The following is a 22,769-nucleotide window of genomic DNA, read 5'->3' as shown; positions in this document are numbered from 1 at the left end:
TTTTTAAATATGACTTAGACTTGATATTTTTCTAAAATGTCTTTTTGGATACATTTTGTGACACATTCTGAAATATTAATTGGTTGAAAAAGGTTTGAAAAAATTGGTTCATGTAACTGGTTAAAAGCAACTTAGCATAGTGGCAAGGCGTTCACTTTAAGATCGTCAGATCGTGTATTTGATCCCTTGCCACGACAATGATAGCGTGATCTCGCTAGACTTCTATCTTCATGTCTACCACAACAATTTTGGCTGCCATAAGAGTACCGAGTGAAACTTACAGACGCAAAAAACTGCGTCCAGTCGGAAAAAAGGAGCTTCGCTCAGCAAAATAACTCAGTCTGGAATGTGGGGAAATAATAGGAACGGACTATGACTAGACAGGCTGGGTAGTCTTTCTTAGATCCTCTGCAAACTTACAGACGCAAAAAACTGCGTCCAGTCGGAAAAAAGGAGCTTCGCTCAGCAAAATAACTCAGTCTGGAATGTGGGGAAATAATAGGAACGGACTATGACTAGACAGGCTGGGTAGTCTTTCTTAGATCCTCTGCAAACTTACAGACGCAAAAAACTGCGTCCAGTCGGAAAAAAGGAGCTTCGCTCAGCAAAATAACTCAGTCTGGAATGTGGGGAAATAATAGGAACGGACTATGACTAGACAGGCTGGGTAGTCTTTCTTAGATCCTCTGCGAATCACAGAAACCTCATTTATTTAACCAAGATAAATAAAGGGTTATATTTGACACCGGGGGCTTCAATTTGCCCTTTGACTGCTTTGCACGTCTATTCATTTACATGCCAAGCAATACTGGTGTTTAGGTAGTTGAAAGTGGATTATCTAAGTCAGTAGTTGCGGAAGTTGACCTGGTGGTGCCTGATGGAGCTGTGAACACAGCAAACGTGTCACTTGACTCTAAACACTTCATCTCACAGCAGGTCGTCTCAACAAACAACTCTGGGGTGGGAAGCGGTGAGTGAAGTTTCCCTGTTTTCCTCTATATTCTTATTAATATAGATCAGTGTGATCTTTAATTTTTCAGCAATTTTGTCAAGTTATAGCTCTCTCTTGCGTGAACCGGTGTCAAAAAGATCTCAAGTATCTTTTCTAGCTAGTAATGGTTTTCCTCGTAAAAGTATTCTCTATGCCTTCAAAACTTGGAGTGCAGAAGTTGGAACTATTTCTTGCTTCACTGATCCGCGACAACGGCATGTGTGACAATTTGATGTGAACTACATTTTCAGTTATTGAGCTCCCGTATGTCATTTTCAAAATGTAACAATAAATTAAACATATTATGTATAAAAAAATTCAATGGCGCATTATGCTTTTTGGAACTGAAATACCAGTCATTACACCATGAAAACCTTCTGGTTTGTATGCCCTGAATGATCTTCAACTATCGCACTTATAATCGGGCGGATTTTACATGCGAGGTCAATAGTGATTTTTTCAAATGAAGTGCTTTTCAATAATTTATTTGGACGAACTGTTTTTGTTTTCACTATGAAAAATGTAGTCTGAACTCTTTTTTTTTCAACGAAGTTGAGTGTTGCACAATTGGAAAATTATTTCAGCCTTGCTACATAAGTTTGCGACCTTATTTGATTCGGAAGGAGTTGAGAATTGAGTTTATTCCAGCGAACTGGTTCGTTCTCCACAAAATCTTGTGAACTGGTTATTTTTCATCTTCAGTTAATTAATTCAATTGATTCTAAAATTGATGATACTTTATTTTACGAGTCTTACGCGTTACTCGCCGGTTTTTCATCGCTCTGCTGAATTTTTTTATCTTCGAAGAATAATCTTTGGAAACTGATTCATTCGGATCAGCTTTTTGATCAATTGTCTTGGCTATCCACAGTAAAACCTAAGTATCATGTTAAATTTTTTACCATTGAACGCGTGAACTACAGTTTCTGAATTTCAATTGAACAAGAAAGCAATGTCATCTCTGCACGAAGACGAAAGGCACGCTCGAAAATTCCATGAGACGTCAATTCTGGGAGGCGATTTATTGTGCATAGCTTGAAGTTGTCGAGCTTAGAAAATTTGTTTGACAGTAAATTTGGGAAAAAAGGAACAAAATCGATAGACTCGTGCGTTTTTTATAATATTACTCAAAATACTATTTTATTTTTTTTGAAAACGTAGAATTGTGAGGTCTAGGTTTATTTAAGTGAATTGCAGACGTAAGACCGTAGTGGGAAGACAGTGTCCTTCACCCGACTGAAAGCTTGCGACGATAAATTAAGTAAATCGCTTGCGACCCGGCTGGACCACACGTACGCTCCACGATCTAAATCCACTTAGCCTCTTGCTCGAGGCAATGATCGTAGATATGGACACGCAGCGTTTCGGCCAAAACGTGGAGATCGGACTCGAGGATTGCGCGCTCGACGATACTCTGACGGGGATCGAACAGAGGGTAGAAAGGTGACTGGTAGCGGGCAAGCTGCTTCTGTCGCTATTCCGCGAGCAGCTCTTGGAGTCTTGTGGACCTATCGTTAGTCCCGGCGAGAAGGCAGAGAATGCAGTCCAGCAAGCAAGCAATTGGAACTGGAACGAGGGCACTCTAATATCACGGCTCCTATAGGAAGGGGTAGATTTTGACGCAGTTTTTGTGAAAACGGGTTCTTTCCTGACTTCAGCCCCAGTATTTGACAAATCTAGACACGTATTTCCGGCAATTGGTGTAAATTTGGACTATCGTTAACTACCGTCCTGCGGCTTTCTAGACAGCCTTCGCTGTTAATGCAGAGAGCCCGTCAATGTTGACGCAGCTTTTCTACGTAATAATTGGAACGAATTTCTTGTTCCTTTCGGTAAAAGCCTCTTCGACGGCTTAAAGTTATGCCTTTCACCTTGCCGTCCCGGTAAAATATTTCTCGCCCTTATGCAAATTTCGAAGCTTTCCGACGCAAAGCGTCCCGGTGGGCCTCAATCATGTTAGGTGGAAGGACTTCTCAACCTCGCGGGCTACCATTGGCTATGCGAAAATTGCGTTGTAGGCGTGATAGTCCATATTAGTGAATGTGACTAAAGGGTACGTGTTTGTTAAATTAATGCTGGGCTTGTACTATTAAGGTTTAGTCAGCAAAATAAGTTAAAAGGTAAACAGACGGTCTAGTCAAGTGATTTGTTTCTTTAAAGAATTAGTCCACACGTGGCAAATGGGAACCAAGTGGAAGCTCCAAATCGGAACCAACGAAGCCAACTATTTAAATCTTTGAACGGATTGTAGAGATGACTTGGCCCAGGCATGCAAAAATCCGGACCCCACTGGCCTAAGTGATTACGGTTCCCGGAGGTGCAAATCGTTCCAATATTGCTCAGCAATTCGCGGTTTGAGTGGAACCAAAATTGGGTATGTTTGAGACCTAGTTGAGGGAGGCATTAGTTTGGAACCCGTGAACTCCAACTTCCGGTGTGCTGCTCCAATTAAATAGCCCTCACCTGATTTACGGAAGTCGGTTCTCGGATCTGAATGATCGCAGTGAGCTAAAACTTCGGGACAAGATCTTGTATGTTAATTTTAACAGAAGGCGGCGGTGGCCGCAGCTCTTAGCTCTGAAGAAAACTTCTTCATAAGACCGTAAATAATTCGTTTTTTACGCAAAATTTTTCGTTAATGCCCAAGGTCGCATTGAAAACCCCAGTGTTTACACTGGGGTTTAGCCTACTCCCATAGCTGACCCTTGGAAATGAGAATCGATCACCATACTTCTTATTGGGAGGAAACGCATTCCTCGGAGAAGAGATCAAAAGGTAAAAAGCACATAGTTTTCAGTTACCATGTTGAAAGTAGTGGATTAAATAAGGTGAAACTAGGCAAATTTTGGATTGAGTTTAGCTATGACACTTGAACTTTTTATAGCGACTTAGTTTGACCAAAAAAAAGAAGTCTCAGAGGAAACTGGCAGTAATGGGAGTACGCTTCGGTAATTAAGTCTCTTAATTGATATGAATAGACGGAATATTAGCTTACTTCCCTGGGGATGGTTTGTTGGCTCATTAGGGGCCCTATCTAACGAACTGCGTTCACCTGATAGCTAGAAGGTCGGAATTGAAATAGTGTTTATGGAAATTTTAGAGGCTTAGAACGAAGTAGCTACTTTTAGTAGGGACCTCTCCCCCCCCCCCCCCCCCAGCACCGGGAGGCCGGAATGCTGACGGTTTAATAATAAAAAAAGTCATTGGAAAATGGTTAATTGGGCATAATCTTGCTTTGAGGTGAAATCGGACTTGATAGTTGCTCAACTAAGCTACACTAGTTATGTTGAACTCAGCATTTGGAACCAGTAACATCAGTGGAATCATTCAGTTACGATCTTGTAGAAGGTTACCAAAGTTAATGCCGGGACTAGTTGGGACGAATTGAACGGAACTATTATTGAAACTGGAACTCAAATAAAAAGTTTAACAAAAAATATTGGGGATAATAATGTGCCCTGGCATGCACCGTAATAGTACGGTATAAAGAGGATATTATCTGCGGTGACTGTTGGTTGCGATAAGTCAAATAAAGAAAACCCAGAAAGAAATCTAGCGAAAATAAAAAGTAAGAGGGGCAGCCTGGGAGCATTCGTGACATTGCTCACTCATACGGGCACTCTGCTTAATATTATTGAAAGAATTGATTTTCTTTTCATTTGGTTTATGGTTTTTTTAATGGACGTGAAAGAAATTTTCATTAATCGTTGTTCACACTCGTATATTTTGTGCGTCGTGAAAGAAAAATTGATGGAGTTTTAGGTTATCGCTTCAAAATTTCCCCCTTCCCAGTTGTCATTAGTCGAGTGGATGATGTGCAATTTGCGATCAAGTTTTCAATAAAAGTGCAAATAGCTCGAAGAATGCGAATGGCTCTAAGAGAATGGATTTCAATTTTTGCGGTCAATTTTTGCGGTTTTGATCCAGTTTTCTCAAATTGGGGTAGTTTTATTTAATAATTATCTCTTAGAAGAAGGTTCATGTTGTTTATAACGCTCCAAGCTGATGCTTTTTCGTAGAAACTCATCTACAGAAATTAAAATTTTTAAAATAGGTAAGAGGGCATTAAAGATCTTGAACAATATTCAGAAAAATCAATATTTTTTCCCATTTCCTGTAGTTCATTAGAACTTTTCCAACTCTCTATTGACTCTGATTCCAAGTGATCGCTATTGCCGCTTGGATCGAGTTGTCGCCTTGCCGTAGTATTGCGCGAGTGGTCTGGACTCTGTTAACAACAACTCCAACATATCAGCTACAACAACTGATTTAAAGATGGTGGTGGATCTTGCCATTTGCCTAGCGGCGATCGGCTTCTCCTCGGCCAGTTTGGCCTCTCTCGTCCTGGACCAGTGGTATCTGAGAAGGAACGAGGAGAGACTGGAAGGCAGATTGGACGAGAGATTACTCGTGGTCGGAGGAGACGAGGACGACAGGCATGACATATGACATTACATGCAGATATATTTCGGGTCTTTCATTCAACCCCCCTCCCCACAATAAACTTAGCATTGATATATAACTTAGTCTACCCAGTAAAACGCCTCCCTGAGTTTTATAGGGGGGTTTAATGGCAAAGAAACGAATTTATTTATATTGCTTTTCCACAGAAAAAAAATAGCCAATCAGATGTTTTTTTTTGTTATGGAGAACTATAGAAAAAATTTCAAATTTTGGCCGAAACTGAATTCATTCGAGTGAAAAATTAATGCCAGGAAAATTATCAAATGAATTTTAATCCAATTTTTCTGCAACCAATTCTAGCGTATAAATGATTGAACGAGATAACGATAGTTGACATATCGATATTAAAAGATTACATAGGCACGATTCAAGTAGCACAAGCAAATACTTGATCAAACAGAGCTTCAAAGTAGCTTTTCAGGACTAAAATGGTTTGAACAATAGTTTGCGTTAGTTGTCTTTTGTATATCTGTGTGTGATGTCGTGTTAGTCTCTCCACGTGGATCATGATCAAATGGGATGCACTCACCACTCATTCGGCATTCGTTACAGACCACAACTTCACATCCACTGCTATTTCATCCAGCTCCTCGTCCTCCAATTTGGAAGACGATGTTTTTGTAATTGAATCAACCCCCTATATACGCCACCCAATAACCCAGTTGAATATTGTGCAATCAGTTGAAGGGGAAAATGAAGATGATTTTTCAGGTGATGAGCAGTCTCGTTAAGTTTTGTAACATTTTGTTCCAATTAAACTGAGTTGTCTCTAAATGTTAGAGCTATCATTTTCTTCTGAAAAAAAAAACAATGTTTGTTTGAAATTTACTAATATAATTTTAGCGAATTAAGTCTGTGTCTCCGCCCTCCAAGTTTCTAACAGTGTGACTCTCCGAACAAATTCATTTTCTAAATAAGTAATTGCCACTAAAGTTTTTTTGTTTGCTCATCACTTCAATGCATGCGAAGTTACAATTGGAGATTTGTCTGACGAAGACTTTGAAGAGGAAGAATTGGACGATAGTGACAGTACGAATACTGAAATAAAAAATGGAAAATCACAAACAGAACCAAAATCCGAATCGCCCATTTCTCTCTAATTGACTTTTTGATGTTCTTTATTTGAAAATGTTGATAAATCATAAATAGTTCATGTGTTTAGTTTACACTTTAATTCAGTAGAATAAAGCGTGTCTGCAAGTTCCGTGAAATAGGATAATGTAAAGTTATGTATAATACAAATTAATTTTTTTTCTCGTGTAAACATCCAGGCATTTCTAGGCCGTGTGCTTTCTAAGAGTTACTGAATGTAGTGAAGACACTTTTTTAGGTTGTGTTGTTTTTTTTGTAATTTTTTTGATGTTAGAATTTGATCACTCCAAATTACGCAAGTTAAATAGCACAAAAAATGTGAGCGACTTCGAGTTTCGAAAACGAGAATTGGTTTTTAAGAGTCAATGAACGTAGTCGATTTTTTCAGGAAAAGTCCTAAATTTTGTCCAGGCTCATATTTACCTTTTTGCGGTTTGACTTTTGATTTCTCTTGAAATTCAGATCATTTCCTTTGCTAAAAGGAAGGCAAACTCCACTATCGAAAAGTGAAAGTGCAAAGGTCACAAAAAGGGATCGGCTTATAGTTTCGAAAGTGGAATTCAGTGTTCAGATTTTCCAGCGAACTAAATTTTATACTGATCCAGTTTTCTCAAATTGGGTTAATTTTTAAAAAGTAACATTCATAAATTGTTTTAGAAATTCAAAGAGCTTCAAGGGCATCTAATTGTTTCTTTAAAGTTCGAAAAAACAAGTCAGTATTTTTCTGTGGTCTTGCCTTCATTGACTCTTTTCCAACTGTCTGTTGGCTATGTTTCAAGTTTTCAGCTGAAACAGTTTAACAATTGATCCAGTTTTCAAATCGGGTCAAAAAAAGCTACAATTCAGACCAAAGAGCTTCCTTCTGACTATATTTTTTTCTGAAACTTCTTTTTTTTTGGTTTTCGGCTTAAGCAAAAGGGAGATAGTTTTTTTCACCAGATGAGCAAGTGAAGGAAAAAGTCATGAAAGTTGCTTATGCGGTTTGAAATTTGTTTTTTTTTTTACCATGATTTAAATTCGGTTTGACTCTGATTTCAATTCAAATTCATTTGCAAAAAGGTGTACAAACTACGCTACATGTAATGGAAATGCAAATGGGGTAAAAACATGATTGATTTAAATTTGTAGTCAGTTTTCAAGGTAAAAGCTTTCCCAGTGGAATGGAAAAATTTCTTGATGGATCCAGTTTTCTCAGATTGGAATAGTTTTATCAAAATTAGTGTCAATGATTAGAGATTCTTTTTTTCTAAGTTTTCAGGTGATAATATGTTCCTATAATTTACGAATTTGGTGTTTTTTTTTAAAAAAAAATCAGTTGTTTCTGAGCTTTCTCGATCATTTTTTGTTTTGTCAAATTGGGTTAGTTTTACTGCAATGAATTGGCAATTTAATATCATGTATTCGATAAACTTTACTGGTGGCTTGTGTTGACCTATTTATAGTGCACATTGCTAGATTGAAGGACGGTAGACTTGTCATCTCCAGGTTGCAGTCTGATGTCGGTACTGGTGTTATTTTGTTGTTTTTAAAAGCTTGTTTTTGACTTTGCTTTCTGTATTGCCTTCTCTTTCGTTTGCTTTTTTGGAGCTAGTATTCGCGAAGTGAATTTTTTCAATGGTATGTCATTTCTGTAGTATGGGGAGTTGAAAAATAAACAAACCCTTTTTTATCATCAATACGCAATAAAGACTTTTTTTCCGAGTTAACAATTTGTTTAATAGAATCATGTGGTATCTTGGCTCATAATGAATTCAAATTTCTAAGCGTCCCCGAACACTTGACTTCCTGCGTTCCCTGGGACGGCGAAGCTCATGGGCGCGAATCTGACCAGGACCTGTTTTTTTTTCAAATGTGAAATATTTTGTTTCTAAAAAATAGTCGGTTTAATATTTCTCTGCTTTTTTGTCGGCTTAGTTGAGTTTTTTTATATGCAGCTTTCATTGTAGTTGCTTTTTTTGTTTTCATTTATTACTGCAGTTTGTAATTCTAATTATCGTCGTATGTTTCCTCTTTAATTCGTATGTTTCCTTTTTATTTTATTTTTCGCTTAAATGTTTTTTCGGCCTAAATGGTTGCGGCTTTTGTTTTATCGGCTTACTAACCTAATTTTGGGTCGTTCGAGGAAACCAGAATTATTATGCTTTACTCTGGATCGGATCGCACAAGACGTTAGAATTTATACTTCAAAGTTTTTCATGACAACTATTTTTTTTGCTCGATAATTGTTTTTGAATTTTGATTAAACGCGGTCGAATGTGTTTCTGGGGGTGTTTTCCGCAACTAGAACATCATTCCAGATCATTTTTGAAGTTTTTGTTGTGTTTTTTTTAAAGAGTTTCCCTTTTCTTTCAATTAAGTGGCTCTCCTTCCATTTCTTGTCTGCTAGCTTGTAATTCAATTTTTGTAAAGCCGGTTACTGTGCAAGCAGCACCAGGTTCCGACCAAAATCTTAAAAAATACAAAAAAACGGTCTTCAAGTGTTTTTTTTTTCAGCGTGATTAAATGAAAAGGGCTTAACTAAAACTAAAATATAGGCATATTCGACAGTAATTGTAAAAAAGGAGCAAATTCGACATTTGTTTTTGCAGAAAAATGACAAATTTAAAAAAAAAATTCAATTTTTGTTGCAGAAATTTTTTGAATTTTTGATTCCCAAGAGCTAAAAACTTCCAAAAACAATTTTCACTCAAGTAAACTTACGTTTTCTCGGCTTAGATTAGGAAACCAACTATTGTGAGCCTGCTCGTTTGATTTATTTGCTCGAAATTAGACTAAATCTCAAAAATTTCAAACCGTTTTTTTTTCGAGACGGACATTTTTTTTTGCAAACTTTTTAATGTCCGAATCAAAACTGAAAGGGCTTTAAAATGATATATCACTCGACCCATTCCGATCATTAGTTTTTGTACCTGAGTTAGTGTGAAAAAACACACCCGATCACAAAGTTCGTCTTCATTTTCAATGGTCGGAAAATAACTATTTAGTAGTTCTCAAGTGAATGAAGTGGATTTCACTCAGTATGCTTGTCTCCTTTTTTGTTTTTACCTGGAGTCTTAGAATTTGTTCTCGCTGATTTCAATTTTTGGTAATATGACCTTTGTTTTGTTTTTCAGTTCACTTTTAAGTTAGTTTGGGAAATGGAAGAAAGCTTATTAAAAAACTGAAGATGGCGCGAAATCAGCCTTTAATTTCTCGCTTCAAAAAGGGTTTTTTAAAAAGATTTCTCTGCTTTAAAAAAAATATTCCTGATTTGGTTTGTTAATATTCGATTAATGTAGGTCGTATGTTTTGCAGTGGTGTTAAGTCTTGTTTCCGCTCAATTTTTTGTACTCACATACACTTCCTGTTCAGATTAAAAACAGCTGAGAAAACGGTGCAACAGACGGTTGATTTAGTTAGAGTTCATTAGAATGAAAAAGTTGGGTCCAGGTCATTTAAAAATTAAAAGTTTATCATCATTAAAGTTTATCATTTATTAAAGGTTTTTGGAATTGAGAAGTTTTAAGGAGGGCTATGTCGTTTTAAACAGTATTAAAAGAACATTCGATAACGTGCGATAATGAGAGTCAATGAACATAGTGAAGACTTTTTTTTAGGTCTTGATGATTTTCTGTTTCTTTTTTTTTCAGGAAAAGATCTGAAAATTTTCATGCTTTAAATTACTTTTTCGCGGTTTGACTTATGATTTCTTTTCAACTTCAGTTCATTTATTTTTTTTTTAAAGGAAGGTAAACTCCACTATTGAGCAATTCAAGTTCAAAGGTCACAAAAAATAGGACTTTAATTTTCAGATTTTCCAGATTGAAGATTTTAGCTATTGTTCCAATTTCTCAAATTGGTTAAATTTTATCAAAAAAGTTTCAATCATAAGTTGTTCTAGGAATTCAAAGAGCTTAAAAACCCATCTTTTGTTTTTTATCATTGCGATAAGCAAGGGTATTGCAATCGGGTACTAGACTTTTTCCCGTAGATAACTTAGTTAACTGGACTCTTTTCATCTGCATTCATTTACTGGAAGCTTCTAATAGCAACATTTTTGCGCTCTAGATATTTGTTGTATGTGTTAGCTTTTTAAGTATCTGTCCACTTCGATTTTTTCTGTTGGTTGTAATTTTACCAACTTGACCCTGGAGTCTTTTCACCTGGATTCATTTACTAGAAGCCTCTAGTAGCAACATTTTTGCCTTCTACATATTTGTTGTGCGTGTTGGCTTTTTAAATATCTGTCCAGTTCGAATTTTTTTATGTTGGTTGTAATTTAACCAAGTTGACTCTGAAATCTTTTCATCTGGACTCATCTATGGAAGCCTCTAGTAGCAACTTTTTTGCGCTCTAGATATTTGTTGTACGTGTTGGTTTTTTAAATATCTGTCCAATTCGATTTTTTTAATGTTGATTGTAATTTTACCAACTTGACCCTGGAGTCTTTTCACCTGGACTCATTTACTGGAAGCCTCTAGTAGCAACATTTTTGCCTTCTAGATATTTGTTGTGAGTGTTGGCTTTTTAAATATCTGTCTAGTTCCAATTTTTTTTAATGTTTGTTGTAATTTTACCAAGTTGACTCTGAACTCTTTTCATCTGGACGCATCTATAGAAGCCTCTAGTAGCAACTTTTTTGCACTCTAGATATTTGTTGTGCGTGTTGGCTTTTTAAATATCTGTCCACTTCGATTTTTTATGTTGATTGTAATTTTATAAACTTGACCCTGGAGTCTTTTCACCCGGGCTCATTTACTGGAAGCCTCTAGTAGCAACATTTTTGCCTTCTAGATATTTGTTGTGCGTGTTGGCTTTTTAAATATCTGTCAAGTTCCAATTTTTTTAATGTTTGTTGTAATTTTACCAAGTTGACTCTGAACTCTTTTCATCTGGACTCATCTATAGAAGCCTCTAGTAGCAACTTTTTTGCGCTCTAGATATTTGTTGTGCGTGTTGGCTTTTTAAATATCTGTCCACTTCGATTTTTTTTATGTTGATTGTAATTTTATCAACTTGATCCTGGAGTCTTTTCACCTGGGCTCATTTACTGGAAGCCTCTAGTAGCAACATTTTTGCCTTCTAGATATTTGTTGTGCGTGTTGGCTTTTTAAATATCTGCCCAGTTCGATTTTTTTTATGTTGGTTGTAATTTTACCAACTTGACTCTGAACTATCTTCATCTGGACTCATCTATGGAAACCTCTAGTAGCAACTTTTTTTGCGCTCTAGATATTTTGTGCGTGTTGGTTTTTTAAATATCTGTCCACTCGAATTTTTTTTTATGTTGGTTGTAATTTTATTAACTCGAATTGTAAAGTTTTTTTCCGCTTAATAAGTTTTGGCCCATATAATATTGATTTAGTCGCCTTATATTGCTTCGTTCGACAAGCGAAAAAAATGTGCGTGTCTGTGTCTTTTGAGGGTCTGGGGGGACTAAATAACTTTGTTTAGTCTGAAATCTCAATTTTTTTTTGAATTTTTCTTCGGTTTTTATGTTGTTTTTTCCTAGTTTTTCGGCTTAATAGGTTTCGGTCTATTTTATATCGGCGCAGTTGCTTCATATTGTTTGACTTGACTAGCGAATAAATTTTTGTGTATACGTGTTTTCAAGGTGAGGGGGATCTAATACATTTTCATAAGCTTTGTTGAGTTTTTTTTCGGCCTAAAGTGTTTCTGCTGAGGTGTTTTCGTCGTTTTTACCGCTTGGTATTGTTTAGATGCTTATTTTACATTCTATTATCTTGGTACGTTTTTGTTTCAAAACTAGCTTTTCTCTTTTTGATATATCTAATTTTTTTTGACAATTTCGAATTTTGTTTCACTTAAGGGCTTTTTTGTTTTTTATGGCAAGTGGTGCGAAGCTCAGCTTCGTCTGTGTTGAAATTTGAAAGTTGAGATTTTTTCAAAAAACATTTTTTGTTCAATTACGTTTATTGATTCTTTTCCAAATGTCGGTTGGCTCTATCTGTTTTCTTTGAAGCTCAAAGCTTGTAAGAAAAAAATATTCATGTTTTCTGCGTTGTAGTCGATTAAAGCTTTTCCAACTGTATTAAGCTATTTTTTCTCTAGCTTTCCATCTTTATGTTTGATTCGATATGGTTACTGTTTTCGGAAATGCTTGTGTGCCATAAAGCAGCAACAAGCTAAGATGATTTTTTCGTTTATGTGGCAGAGTTTGTTGCTCTTGTTATTTCCTCCAGCCTTTGAAAAGAGTCAGACAGGTTTGAACTGCAGTTCGGCGAATTTAGGAAGAAATTTTTTGGTTTGTAATCAAGTTATGCTTTCTTATCGTATTGTTTCACAGCTTACTGAATCTATTACATGTTGGAAGCAGTTAAAATTGAAAAACCTATCAATTGAAAAAAAAATAATGCAAAAGTTGAAGATAACGTAATCATTGTTTGTTGTGGTTGTTTCGCTTGCCTACTAAGGGCATATACATTGAAGTACTGAGTTTTGTTGAGCTTGAAATTTTTGTCGTGTTAGGCAAAGAAGTGTTGTTGGCGGATGAAGAGACAGTGATGTTGAAGACGAAGGGAGTGATCATTTGTAGTCTTGCATGGGCTCTGGGGGCAGATGGGACTCCTCTGGTACCACCAACAACATCACAGAGCACGGCAAAGAGACTACACGCAACAACAATTGCACAAGAGTTAGAACTGTTACCTGTAGGGTTTCCCATGCTATACAGTATTGTGTGGGTCTCTTTATTTTGCTAAAGTGATAGGGGATGTTCGTGACTACGTAGAAAATTCATATATGTTCTACCGTTGAATTAGTTTTCCATGGGGGTGGAAATATTTTACTCCGTCGAAAAGCAGTTGAGTCTATACTCACCATGATCTATGTGCGTTGCTTAAGTGTATGGCCATGAAGATAAGCCAATAAGTTACATGTTCGTCCCAAATATATGAGCAGCAGCAGGTCTCCGTATACAGATGATTAGCTCTTGATGAATCTGCTTAACAATCGCCCTCCCTTTGGTATCTACTTAAGAATTGCCACCCCTTTTAATATAAGGAGTAAATAGCACTAGAGCTTTTTATTTAAAATTCGATTTACTGCAATCTGATTGGTCGAAAATGTGTTATTTTAATCTACATAACAATTGCCTCCCTTTCTTAAAAAGGGGGGGGGGGGAATTGTTATGTTGATACCTCTTGATTTTTTTCCTACGCCTGGTTGATAATTAGTCTTAATAACATGATGTTTGTTTTTGTGTCACCAGTGGAGGGATGATGCAGATGCCAGCTGACCCTATTTCGGCCATTGGCTCCACTGGACATCTGGACATGCCTGCTCTGGTCGAGTGGGTGAGACAGAACAGACTGGACCCTAACGACCCCCAGTACTCCACCATTCTTTACCACGTTAAGGTGAGTTAGTGAGTGAGTAGTCGGTCTTGTTAGACACTACAACAGATTATTTCTCTTGTAGTCAATTTGGTTTTATTCAATGTGAACAAGTGTAAATTTGTAAATTAATGCAAACTAAACTGCTCGTAAATCAGGGCAAAGCCCTAAGTAGTTCGACTGTCCCTTAATTCATATCGAATAGTTTTTGGGAAAAGAAAATTTTGAAAACCTATACACTTTGCACAAAATCAAATTGGAAAATTTTGAGTCGTACGAAATTACTACGACCAATTAGCTAGCCTCAATTCAATTTGGAATGATTTTGTTGGACGGGATAATTCGCCACGCATAAATAATTTGCGTTACGCTCTCAGCATTATGGATAAACTCTTCAAAGCGCGCATAATTTAGTCCAGAATATGGCCAATCAAACCTCCAGAACTTAACAAAAAATGAGGTGAAATATCTTTATACATTTGAACTCAGGAAGTCGATATCTTCAATGGGGTATAAAAAAATTTCGTTCAACTTTTATTTCGATCGGCGAAAATTGAATGAACAAAAAAAACCACACCGATTATAAATATTCCGTTTTCTTCGAAAGTCAGAATAATTAAAGGAGCCGAAATTGAAAGATTACTTAAGCAAATCAATTAAAATTGAATCGTTTTTATTCTTAAGCAGGTCATATCGGAAGCGACAGTTTGAATTTAGTGGTTATTGGAGCAAATTTTTCATAATTGAGATCATTTATTGAGGGATATTGTCCTAACAAAAGAGTACGCTGTATGACAACAACAAGTTATTGCATTGCGTCTGTCAAGTTCAAAATATGCTCTCGAAATGTTAGAAAATTTAGCCAGATTTACTTTGACCATATGATGCGTGTTTTAGATGTATACAGATGGAGCTGTGGGTGAGAGCGAGAGAGGCCCGGCCGAGTACTTCCGGCTGGAACAGCTGCAAGAGGAGTTCGACTTCTGCTCGGACGAGGAGCTGCACTCTAACAGGCGATTCCGACTACTCGAATACAGATCACAGGAGGTCCCCGAGTTCAGACACTACAGGATGGTACCGGCGTTCGAAAAAGAAATCAGCGCCAACGTTTTTGATGTAAGGAAACGTGCGATAGTCGCAAAGGAAGATTTTTCTTAGAAAAGAGGATCTACTTAACAATTTCCACCCTTTCAAGAAAGGGGGGGGGGGGATTGTTAAGTAGATCAAAATGGTCCATTTTTCGACCAATCAGAATGCAGCAAATTAGATTTCTCAATAGAAAGCTCAGTGCTAATTTACTGCATTTAATAATAGGGGTGGAGGATTCTTAAGTAGGTACCATAGGGGGGGGGGGGGGGGAGGTTGTTGTTAAGTAGATCCAGAAAAGATTTTGAAACAAGTTTTTAGGCGCTTCGAATATTAATATTGCATAATGATTATTTATATGGGGATATAGTCCTACGAAGTCGGTAGTTCGAATTTCTTAGTATTCGGTTATTTTTCCAAGAGGTTTTTTGTCATGTTTTTAAGTTTGTTGTCAATGAGCCAAGTGAAGACTCTTATTTCGGTCTTGTCTTGTCTTGCACAATATCAAAACTGCTGAATGATTATTTATATGTAGATATAGTCCTACGAAGTCGGTGGTTCGAATTTCATAGTAATAGGTAATTTTTCCAGGAGGTTTGTTGCCGTGTTTTTGTTCCGACCATTGAAAATGGGGAGAAACTTTGTATTCGGGTGTTTTAGTTTTTTTTGCCTTTTGTTTTCCACAACTTGAAGAATTAGAAGTAATAATATATAAAATAACATCGATGTTGTCGAGGAATTGGCTGCAACCGAACTCAATTCCGCCAGAACTTCATTGTTATTTAAGTCATTATAACTTCGACATCTCAATTTTGTAGACCTGTTTTAGCTTGTAGCGCATGTTATCGCCGCCAAAAAGTTTGGATCGAATCTGACTAGAATATCTACTTTAGGCACTCTAAAAGTCTTTTTCTGCTCAAAAAAATTAAGAATCTGACGCAAATGCTACACTACTGACTTTTTAAACTGATGATTTTAGAAGTTTTTTTGTCTTCAGAGTCATTTTGAAATCTTCCAATAGTTGCAGGTTTTTGAGTTCCAACAAATCCTGATCGTTATTTCGGGATTTTTAAAATTTTACTCTTATCTTTAATTAACTGAATTAAATTTTTTTCTGATAACAAAGAGTAACGAGGATGTCCGGCTGCTCTGCAAGATGCGCAATTTGTTTCGAGTGCAATTATTCAAGAAAAAAAATGAAGAGAAGAGAGAAAATTTCATTTTTTGTTTTTCACTTTAAAATTTTTCATTTTTTAACTTTGTTCAAGGTATTTTGTTTTATTCAAATTAGAATGAATTAGGTAGACGAAAAAGTTGAGACTTAGAAAAAATGATAACTACAAAACCTTGAGGTTAGCGGAATTGTGAATTGGGTTGGGTTGAAGCCAAATTTGTCCAAATTAGTCTGAAAACCGAAAATATTTTTTATTTTTTTCTTGAAAATTCAGTATCTCGTTTCTACAAGTTTTAATAGGATACCAATTTTGAGATCATTACGAGGTTTGTTTTTGATATTTAAAGTTAGCTGAAAAAAATGCCGAGAATCAAACTGATTCCTTCTCTTGAATGAAGTTTTGAAATGAGCTTAATTTTTTTGTGTGCTAGAAATTGGATAGATATTTGCCTGCTCTAAATGTTAATTGTTTTAAAATTATTAAAATATGTAGCATGTCTTTTATATTTGAATTTTTGAGAGTAATTAACGTAGTGAGGACTCTTATTTAGGTTTTGTTGATTTTCTTTTTTTTTTTTTTTTCAGGAAAACGTCTTAAAATTTGTTCACGCTGAATTTTGATTTTTCGCGGTTTGACTTGTGATTTCTTTTTAAGTTCAGTGCATTTCCATTGTTTAAAGGAAGGCAAAATCCACTATCGAACAGCAAAAATGTAAAGGTCACGATAAACGTGATCGACTTCTGATTTCGAAAATGGAAATAAATAATCAGATATCCCAATGAAATATAAGTTCTACCTATTGATCCAGTTTTCTCATATTGGGTTAGTTTTAACAAAAAAACGTCCATCATAAATTGTTCTACAACTTCGAAGAGCTTCAAGGTCATCTATTTTTTTTCTTCGAAATTCAAAAGTTGAAGAATTTAAAAAAAAGTCCGTTTTTGTTTCAGTTTCATTGCGTTCATTGCTCTTTTCCAACTGTCAGTTGGCTATGTTTTTTTTACATTTTGAACCGGAATATGTTGTATAGAAAAAGGTGCACAGCTCCGATTAGATTCTGTGCTAACTTAACATTCCACTCTAAATCAGGTGCTACAAATTAAGTTCGGATTGCGCGGAGGGAGTGTGCTTTATCGCATTGAATTCCATCAGTAGTGAAGCCCTTATGTATAGTGTTGTTTCTCAGTTTTCACTCTTGAAGTTCGTCAAAACTATTCATTGCATGTGAAGATTGCTAACAATTTATTATAAAACGTTAATTAAGCCTTTGGAAGTTCATTCTAAGCTAGTTTTCGGTCCTCCCACATCGGTCGGAACATTCTCTGCTATTTGCCCAGCAACTGGCTGTTCTTGTTAATTATAGTGCATGTAATGTGTTATTTTTGCATATTGCAGGAGTACGAGAATAAAATGTCTGAAGAAGTGGACGACCGAAGTGGGAAGTCGAGAATGGCGGGGACATCAAAGGGAATAGGTGTGGAGGAAGATATGGACGAGCATAGAGTGCTTGTGAACAAGATCAGAAAGAGAGTTTATGAGAATGTGCTGGTCAGGTTCATCCAAGCCAGACACCAGTTCGCTATTTCAGACATAGTAGACGAACCAACCATACCAAACACGGAGTAAGTACAATATCTGGCTCTTTTCCAGTTTTAAGCCTTCTGAATAAAACAAGCCAGCATAAATGAGTGAACAGAATTTTGGCGTTTTTATTTCTACATGCAAATTTCTACAAATAAACAGAACTTTGCGAATTTCTACAAAATTATTAAGGGGTTGGGAAACTGTAAAATAGTCCAATATCCATACGCCAATTCATATACGCTCGAATAGTCCACACAGGTACACTTGCTATGATTTAACTAGTTTGTTAAACGATGAAATCAGTTTTGGTTTTATGTCACACCGTAGCCACTGTTAATAAAATGGATTAAAAACTGGTTTCTCCTAGAAAATCTGTTTCTTCGTTTAAATACAGTTCGATTTTTTTTAAAATGTAGTTCGATTGAACTTACAAGACAGAAAGACTCGAAATCTTTTGTGATCTTCTTCGGTGCAATAGATTTCGCGTGTTTTATAAGATTCAAATAATGACTTCAAGGTTTACAATAGTCCTAACTCAAATTATGGTTCATTTTAGAAGCGATGGGTAAGGTTGAAGCATGTAGTGCGAGAATGTTTTTGATCATCCCACGAAAATCATCATACAGATAAACCGCTTTTAAACAAATTTCATATTTCATTCACAAAAAATTTAAATTGGTCAAAAGCCTTTAGATACACCAGGGGCGGAATGATTTTCTGAGCTCTCTCAAATCACTAAAAATCCGCCCCCCCCCCCACTCGAGAAAATCCTAGATCCGCCCCTGATAAAGACCCTATGTAGACACAATTTTTCCGCTGCTGGCCAGTTTGAAAATAAAACAGACCACAAACAGACGTTTTGAGGCTTTTTTTTGGATGGTTCCGACCTCAAAAATAACGTTTTTTTTTGCGCGCTCCTCCCTCAAAATTAGTATATATTGGCGCCTTTAGATGAATTTTAGGATCTGTCGGCCAAAAATTGATGTCCTAAACTATAACCCAAGGGGGATCTTTTGGGTGGCGAGGAGTCGAATTTCTGAAGATGGTGTCAGCCCCCACCTTCCCTGAATCTGCTACTGATATGCACAAAGTTGATAGACTTTCGAATAAGATCAGTTGAGGAGCTTTTTGTAAATTAATTTGCTTTTAATCCACAAATTAGATTAACAGAGCCCTGCCAAGGCAAGTTTTTGAAATAGCTGGCCACAAATATAAGGTGTATTTTGGCGCCCAGAAAAATTTACGAGTTGGTCGACTGAAAATGATTGAAAAATAGTTTCAAAAGTAACCATTTGGGCGGTAAATGAAAGGTCTTGAGGAATCCTTCTCGACCCTGGAAGGTTTTATTCGTCGAGCAATCCTATCAAACTTTTCAAATGGGTGAACCGAATGCTCTCAAATGTTTGTGAAGTTGTTTGAGTTCTGTATTGGTTAATAGTTTGAATCTTTTAAGCACCAACAAAAAACGGAGGTTTGTATTAATGTGAAGGTTCCTCTCCGAACTTGGATTTTGAAGCACTAAATGTTCAGTATGGTAACTTCAGGGTGTGTCTACGGGTGTGTCAGGAATATATAATATAAAATAATCCAAAAAAAATCAGCTACGAATGTTTAATATGTTCACACTAGCTAAATTTGCGTTGTTTTAAGTTAACCGTCAAATAAATTAAAGAAGAAAAAATACAATTATTTCACCAGAGAGCAGCTAACGAGTCCAGAGAGATTATATGCTTTACTATCCTTTTTTTATTAGCCCCCGGTCCTACTGACTGTCCTCATCTTGAATTCACAAAACGGAAAAGTTTTTAAGAGTCGATGGACGCAGTGAAGAGTCTTGTATAGGTCATGATGATTTTTTTCAGGAAAAACCTCAAAATTTGATCAGGTTAAAGTTACTTTTTGCGGTTTGACTTCTGATTTCTTTTTTAAATTCAGCATAGTTTCTTTGGTAAAAGGAAGGCAAACTCCAGTATCGAACAGCAAAAGTGAAACGTCACGAAAAACGTGATCGACTCTAGTTTCGAATTTGGATTTAAGTTTTCAGATTTCCCAGTGGAATAAAAGTTTTGCCTATTAATCCAATCAGGGGCGGATTTAAGGTGGGGAGGGGTGCGAAAGCCACCCTCCCTCAGGGATTCGACCCCCTGCCGACGCAAAGCTTCCCCCCGTTGTACTATTTTGAGATATCCATTTTTGGCTGACGGATTGTTTTTTTTTTAAATTTTCCTGCGGCCCAGAACATTTTGTCAAAACAGGGTCTTTTTAGTTCTTTGGGAGAGCTCGAAAAATCTTTTTTTGTCGAGCTAAACAACGGTTGACAAAGTTTTTGAAATTTTTTTTGAAAATCCGCCTCCCCCTCGAGTAATATTTTTTACTTTGAATTTCGAAAGTTGAAGTTTTTCCAAAATAAGTCAGCTTTTTTGTCTGTTTCCTTGCGTTCATAGACTCTTTTCCAACTGTCTGTTGGCTATGTTTATTAAGTGCGGTTGGCTTGTTGTTTAGCACGAAATTAGATAAATATTTTTCTCATAAGCTTCTAATGGAGATTTTGTTAATTTGAACCAATCAGATTTAATTTAGCGCTAAATTCTAATTTTTTTTCGAGATAGCGATAGCCTCAAAATTGGTCAATGAAAAACTTACCTTTGTATAGGTTATTGGGCGAAGCTGTGAAGAAGTTCTTTGAACCGAGACGACCTCTGCGTCCCCCGAGGAAAGAGAGGAAGGCAGTGACTGCGCCCAATCTTAGTGGAGCGGATGTGAGGATCCTTGTGAATGTCACTTCAGCCACTCACCTGCCAGTCAGGAAAGACACCAAGGCGTAAGTTTACTGGTGTTTTCAAATTCGAGTTTATTTGTTCATTTCGTGTAAGTTAACTTACCCTCCCCTAGAATTAGAGTTTGGGAAAATGTGACATTATTGGTCTGCATCTGTTGATTGTATCTCTCAGGCTAGCAATATGCTCGAAATCTGAATAGCTTTTTGATTGAAAATACTAAAAATATGTTTAATTATTGCAGTATTTTTGTTGTCTTAATACAAAGTCCTCTGTTTTCTTCAACCTAAGTCGCAAATATTGGTGATACTTTTGGTGGAACCATTAATTTTACGAAAGTTATTGAAAGACTGGCTGTATATTCCGCTAGCCTTTTAGAATCTTTCAGTATAGATTTTTTCGACCCATTTTTTTTCTTTTTCGCAAAAATTACCTCATCAAATCTGCGATTAAGACTTGAATTGAAAAAATTTATTAAGCTATGCCCTTGTTTTGGTATAAAATAATTATGGTCTTAACAAATGCCCAAATTTTGAACTGATCGTTTCTTCGATTTTTTTTTCTTCTCGAAAACTACCCTGCCGAAAATCTGAGATCAATAAATCAATCCGTCGAATTAGTGTTAGGACTGCTCTCACATATATGAAAACCGCTACCTCCGTATTTTTGTGGACAAAAATTCTAGAACATAGTTTGTCAATTTTTGAAGTTAGACCATTTTTTGCAAACTTTTGACTATTCTCTGATCCTACCCTGTCTAATCTGGGATTAAATGTTAATCGAAAGCAGCGTTACCAGCAATTTCGTCTGTGTAAGCAGCTACGCACTTATACAGATAAAATTCAGCAATTTTACACTGGCGAAGCGAGTGTATTAGTACGAACCTTCTTTTTTTCCAATCATTTGAATAGTAGTAAGTTAACGCAGTTGATGGATTTTAATTTATCAAATGAACCGCAAAAAAATTATTTGTTTCAAAAACATTAATAATGAAAAACTCGATTTCAGAAAATTTCTAATTCAATACGTCTCCCAATTTTTTGATATGCGTAATTTAAACATAATGTGGCTTTATGCTGTGCGATTTGTGACATGCAAAGTTAGTGTGGATGCCTTCAGGTTGTATTCCAATTTATTTCTTGCAAAATTGAGTCTTTTTGAGTTTGGTGTCACTTTTGCTGAATGGCATTGGCAATTTATTTGCATGTTTAGCTGCTTAATTCGTGGCTAGTGTTTGTCGCTTGGTAAAACTTGCGTGGCTGAGTGGATAGTGCGAGGGATTCAAAATCTCTTGATTGCAGTAGGTCGCAGATTCGAATCCTACACGTAGCCGAGTTCTTGCTAATTCCAGGCTTATTTATCTTTTTTCTTATTTCAATTGATAGAGCTGGATTTTGGTTTGCGAAGCGCTGCTTCGCCTCTGTGTTAGAAAAATGGTTTAGAAAAAGTCCACATTTGAAGTTTTGACCGTTTGTCGGATTTTTTTTTCGTTTTTTTTTTGAAAACTACTGCCAAATCTGAGATTAAGGGTGCAATCGAAGAACAAGTTGTAGGGATCTCACCTGCATTAAAGATTCTATCAATTGTGGTAAGCAATCAACTATGCAGTTAAGACATCGATAATTTTGACCTGTTTTTCAGTTTGTGTCCGAGGAAATTGTTCATTTTTTTGACGTTTTCCACGTTGTTTCCAAACGTTTTCTCAAAAAACCCTGCCAAATCATTTATCAAGAGTTTAATCGAAAGAAGAGGTTTTCTTATTTTTTTTTATATAGCTGCGAGAAAAATTTTTTACCTTATAAAATGTAATATTTTTGAAGTTCTGCTTGTTTGGAAACTTCTCGAAAGCCACGCTGCCAAATCTGAGATTAACGATTCTATTATAAGAACAGAATCTGCGCATTTTCTCTGCACAAGCAGTTGTGTCCTTACTTATGAAGGAAAATGCTTGTGGCCTTAGAAAATGTCCAAATTTTGAAGTTTGTTTGTTTTTCTTTTTGAAATTTTACAAATCCGCTATGGACCGGTTAAACATACAATAAGTGACGTTTTGGCCCATTTTGTAGATTTTGCTCAATTTTCTCAAAACCACCATGCTACTAGTTCTGAGGTTGAGAAATCAATCAAATGGAGATGTTTTACTGATGTCCCTTGCAAAAACGTTCTCTCAGTACACTTGATAAAAAATCAGCCAAGAACTTTTCCCAAGTGACCATGGAGCAGAAGGTAGGACGGGTAATTTTAAGGTGATGTTATGTTTTCTTCA

At 36.3% G+C, this 22,769-nt stretch overlaps 2 protein-coding genes across 4 annotated transcripts in view; both read left to right on the top strand.

Moving 5' to 3' along the window:
- Window positions 1-22,769, top strand: part of LOC134854459 (coiled-coil and C2 domain-containing protein 2A-like) — a 78,980-nt gene that overhangs the window by 13,901 nt on the left and 42,310 nt on the right. For both annotated transcript variants that reach the window (XM_063870716.1, XM_063870715.1), the window contains exons 15-20: window positions 820-970; window positions 13,016-13,181; window positions 13,758-13,905; window positions 14,779-14,997; window positions 17,538-17,764; window positions 20,380-20,547. In XM_063870716.1, the coding sequence (XP_063726786.1) occupies window positions 820-970; window positions 13,016-13,181; window positions 13,758-13,905; window positions 14,779-14,997; window positions 17,538-17,764; window positions 20,380-20,547 (1,079 nt within the window). The remainder of the gene's footprint in view (window positions 1-819; window positions 971-13,015; window positions 13,182-13,757; window positions 13,906-14,778; window positions 14,998-17,537; window positions 17,765-20,379; window positions 20,548-22,769) is intronic.
- LOC134854460 (uncharacterized) lies at window positions 1,205-6,664 on the top strand. 2 transcript variants are annotated; one of them, XM_063870718.1, is made up of 4 exons: window positions 1,205-2,060; window positions 5,120-5,427; window positions 5,946-6,166; window positions 6,425-6,664. In XM_063870718.1, exons 2-4 carry the CDS (start codon window positions 5,267-5,269, stop codon window positions 6,553-6,555), a joined length of 513 nt encoding a protein of 170 aa, XP_063726788.1. In that variant the 5' UTR covers window positions 1,205-2,060; window positions 5,120-5,266; the 3' UTR covers window positions 6,556-6,664. The 2 variants fall into 2 exon arrangements, with proteins under 2 accessions (XP_063726788.1, XP_063726787.1); XM_063870717.1 differs by having other exon boundaries at window positions 5,112-5,427.

The sequence above is a fragment of the Symsagittifera roscoffensis genome, chromosome 9, assembly GCF_963678635.1.
Source record: "Symsagittifera roscoffensis chromosome 9, txSymRosc1.1, whole genome shotgun sequence".
Lineage (NCBI taxonomy): Eukaryota > Metazoa > Xenacoelomorpha > Acoela > Convolutidae > Symsagittifera > Symsagittifera roscoffensis.
The sequence above is the reverse complement of the archived record's forward strand: the minus strand, read 5'-3'. Positions and strand labels throughout refer to the sequence as shown.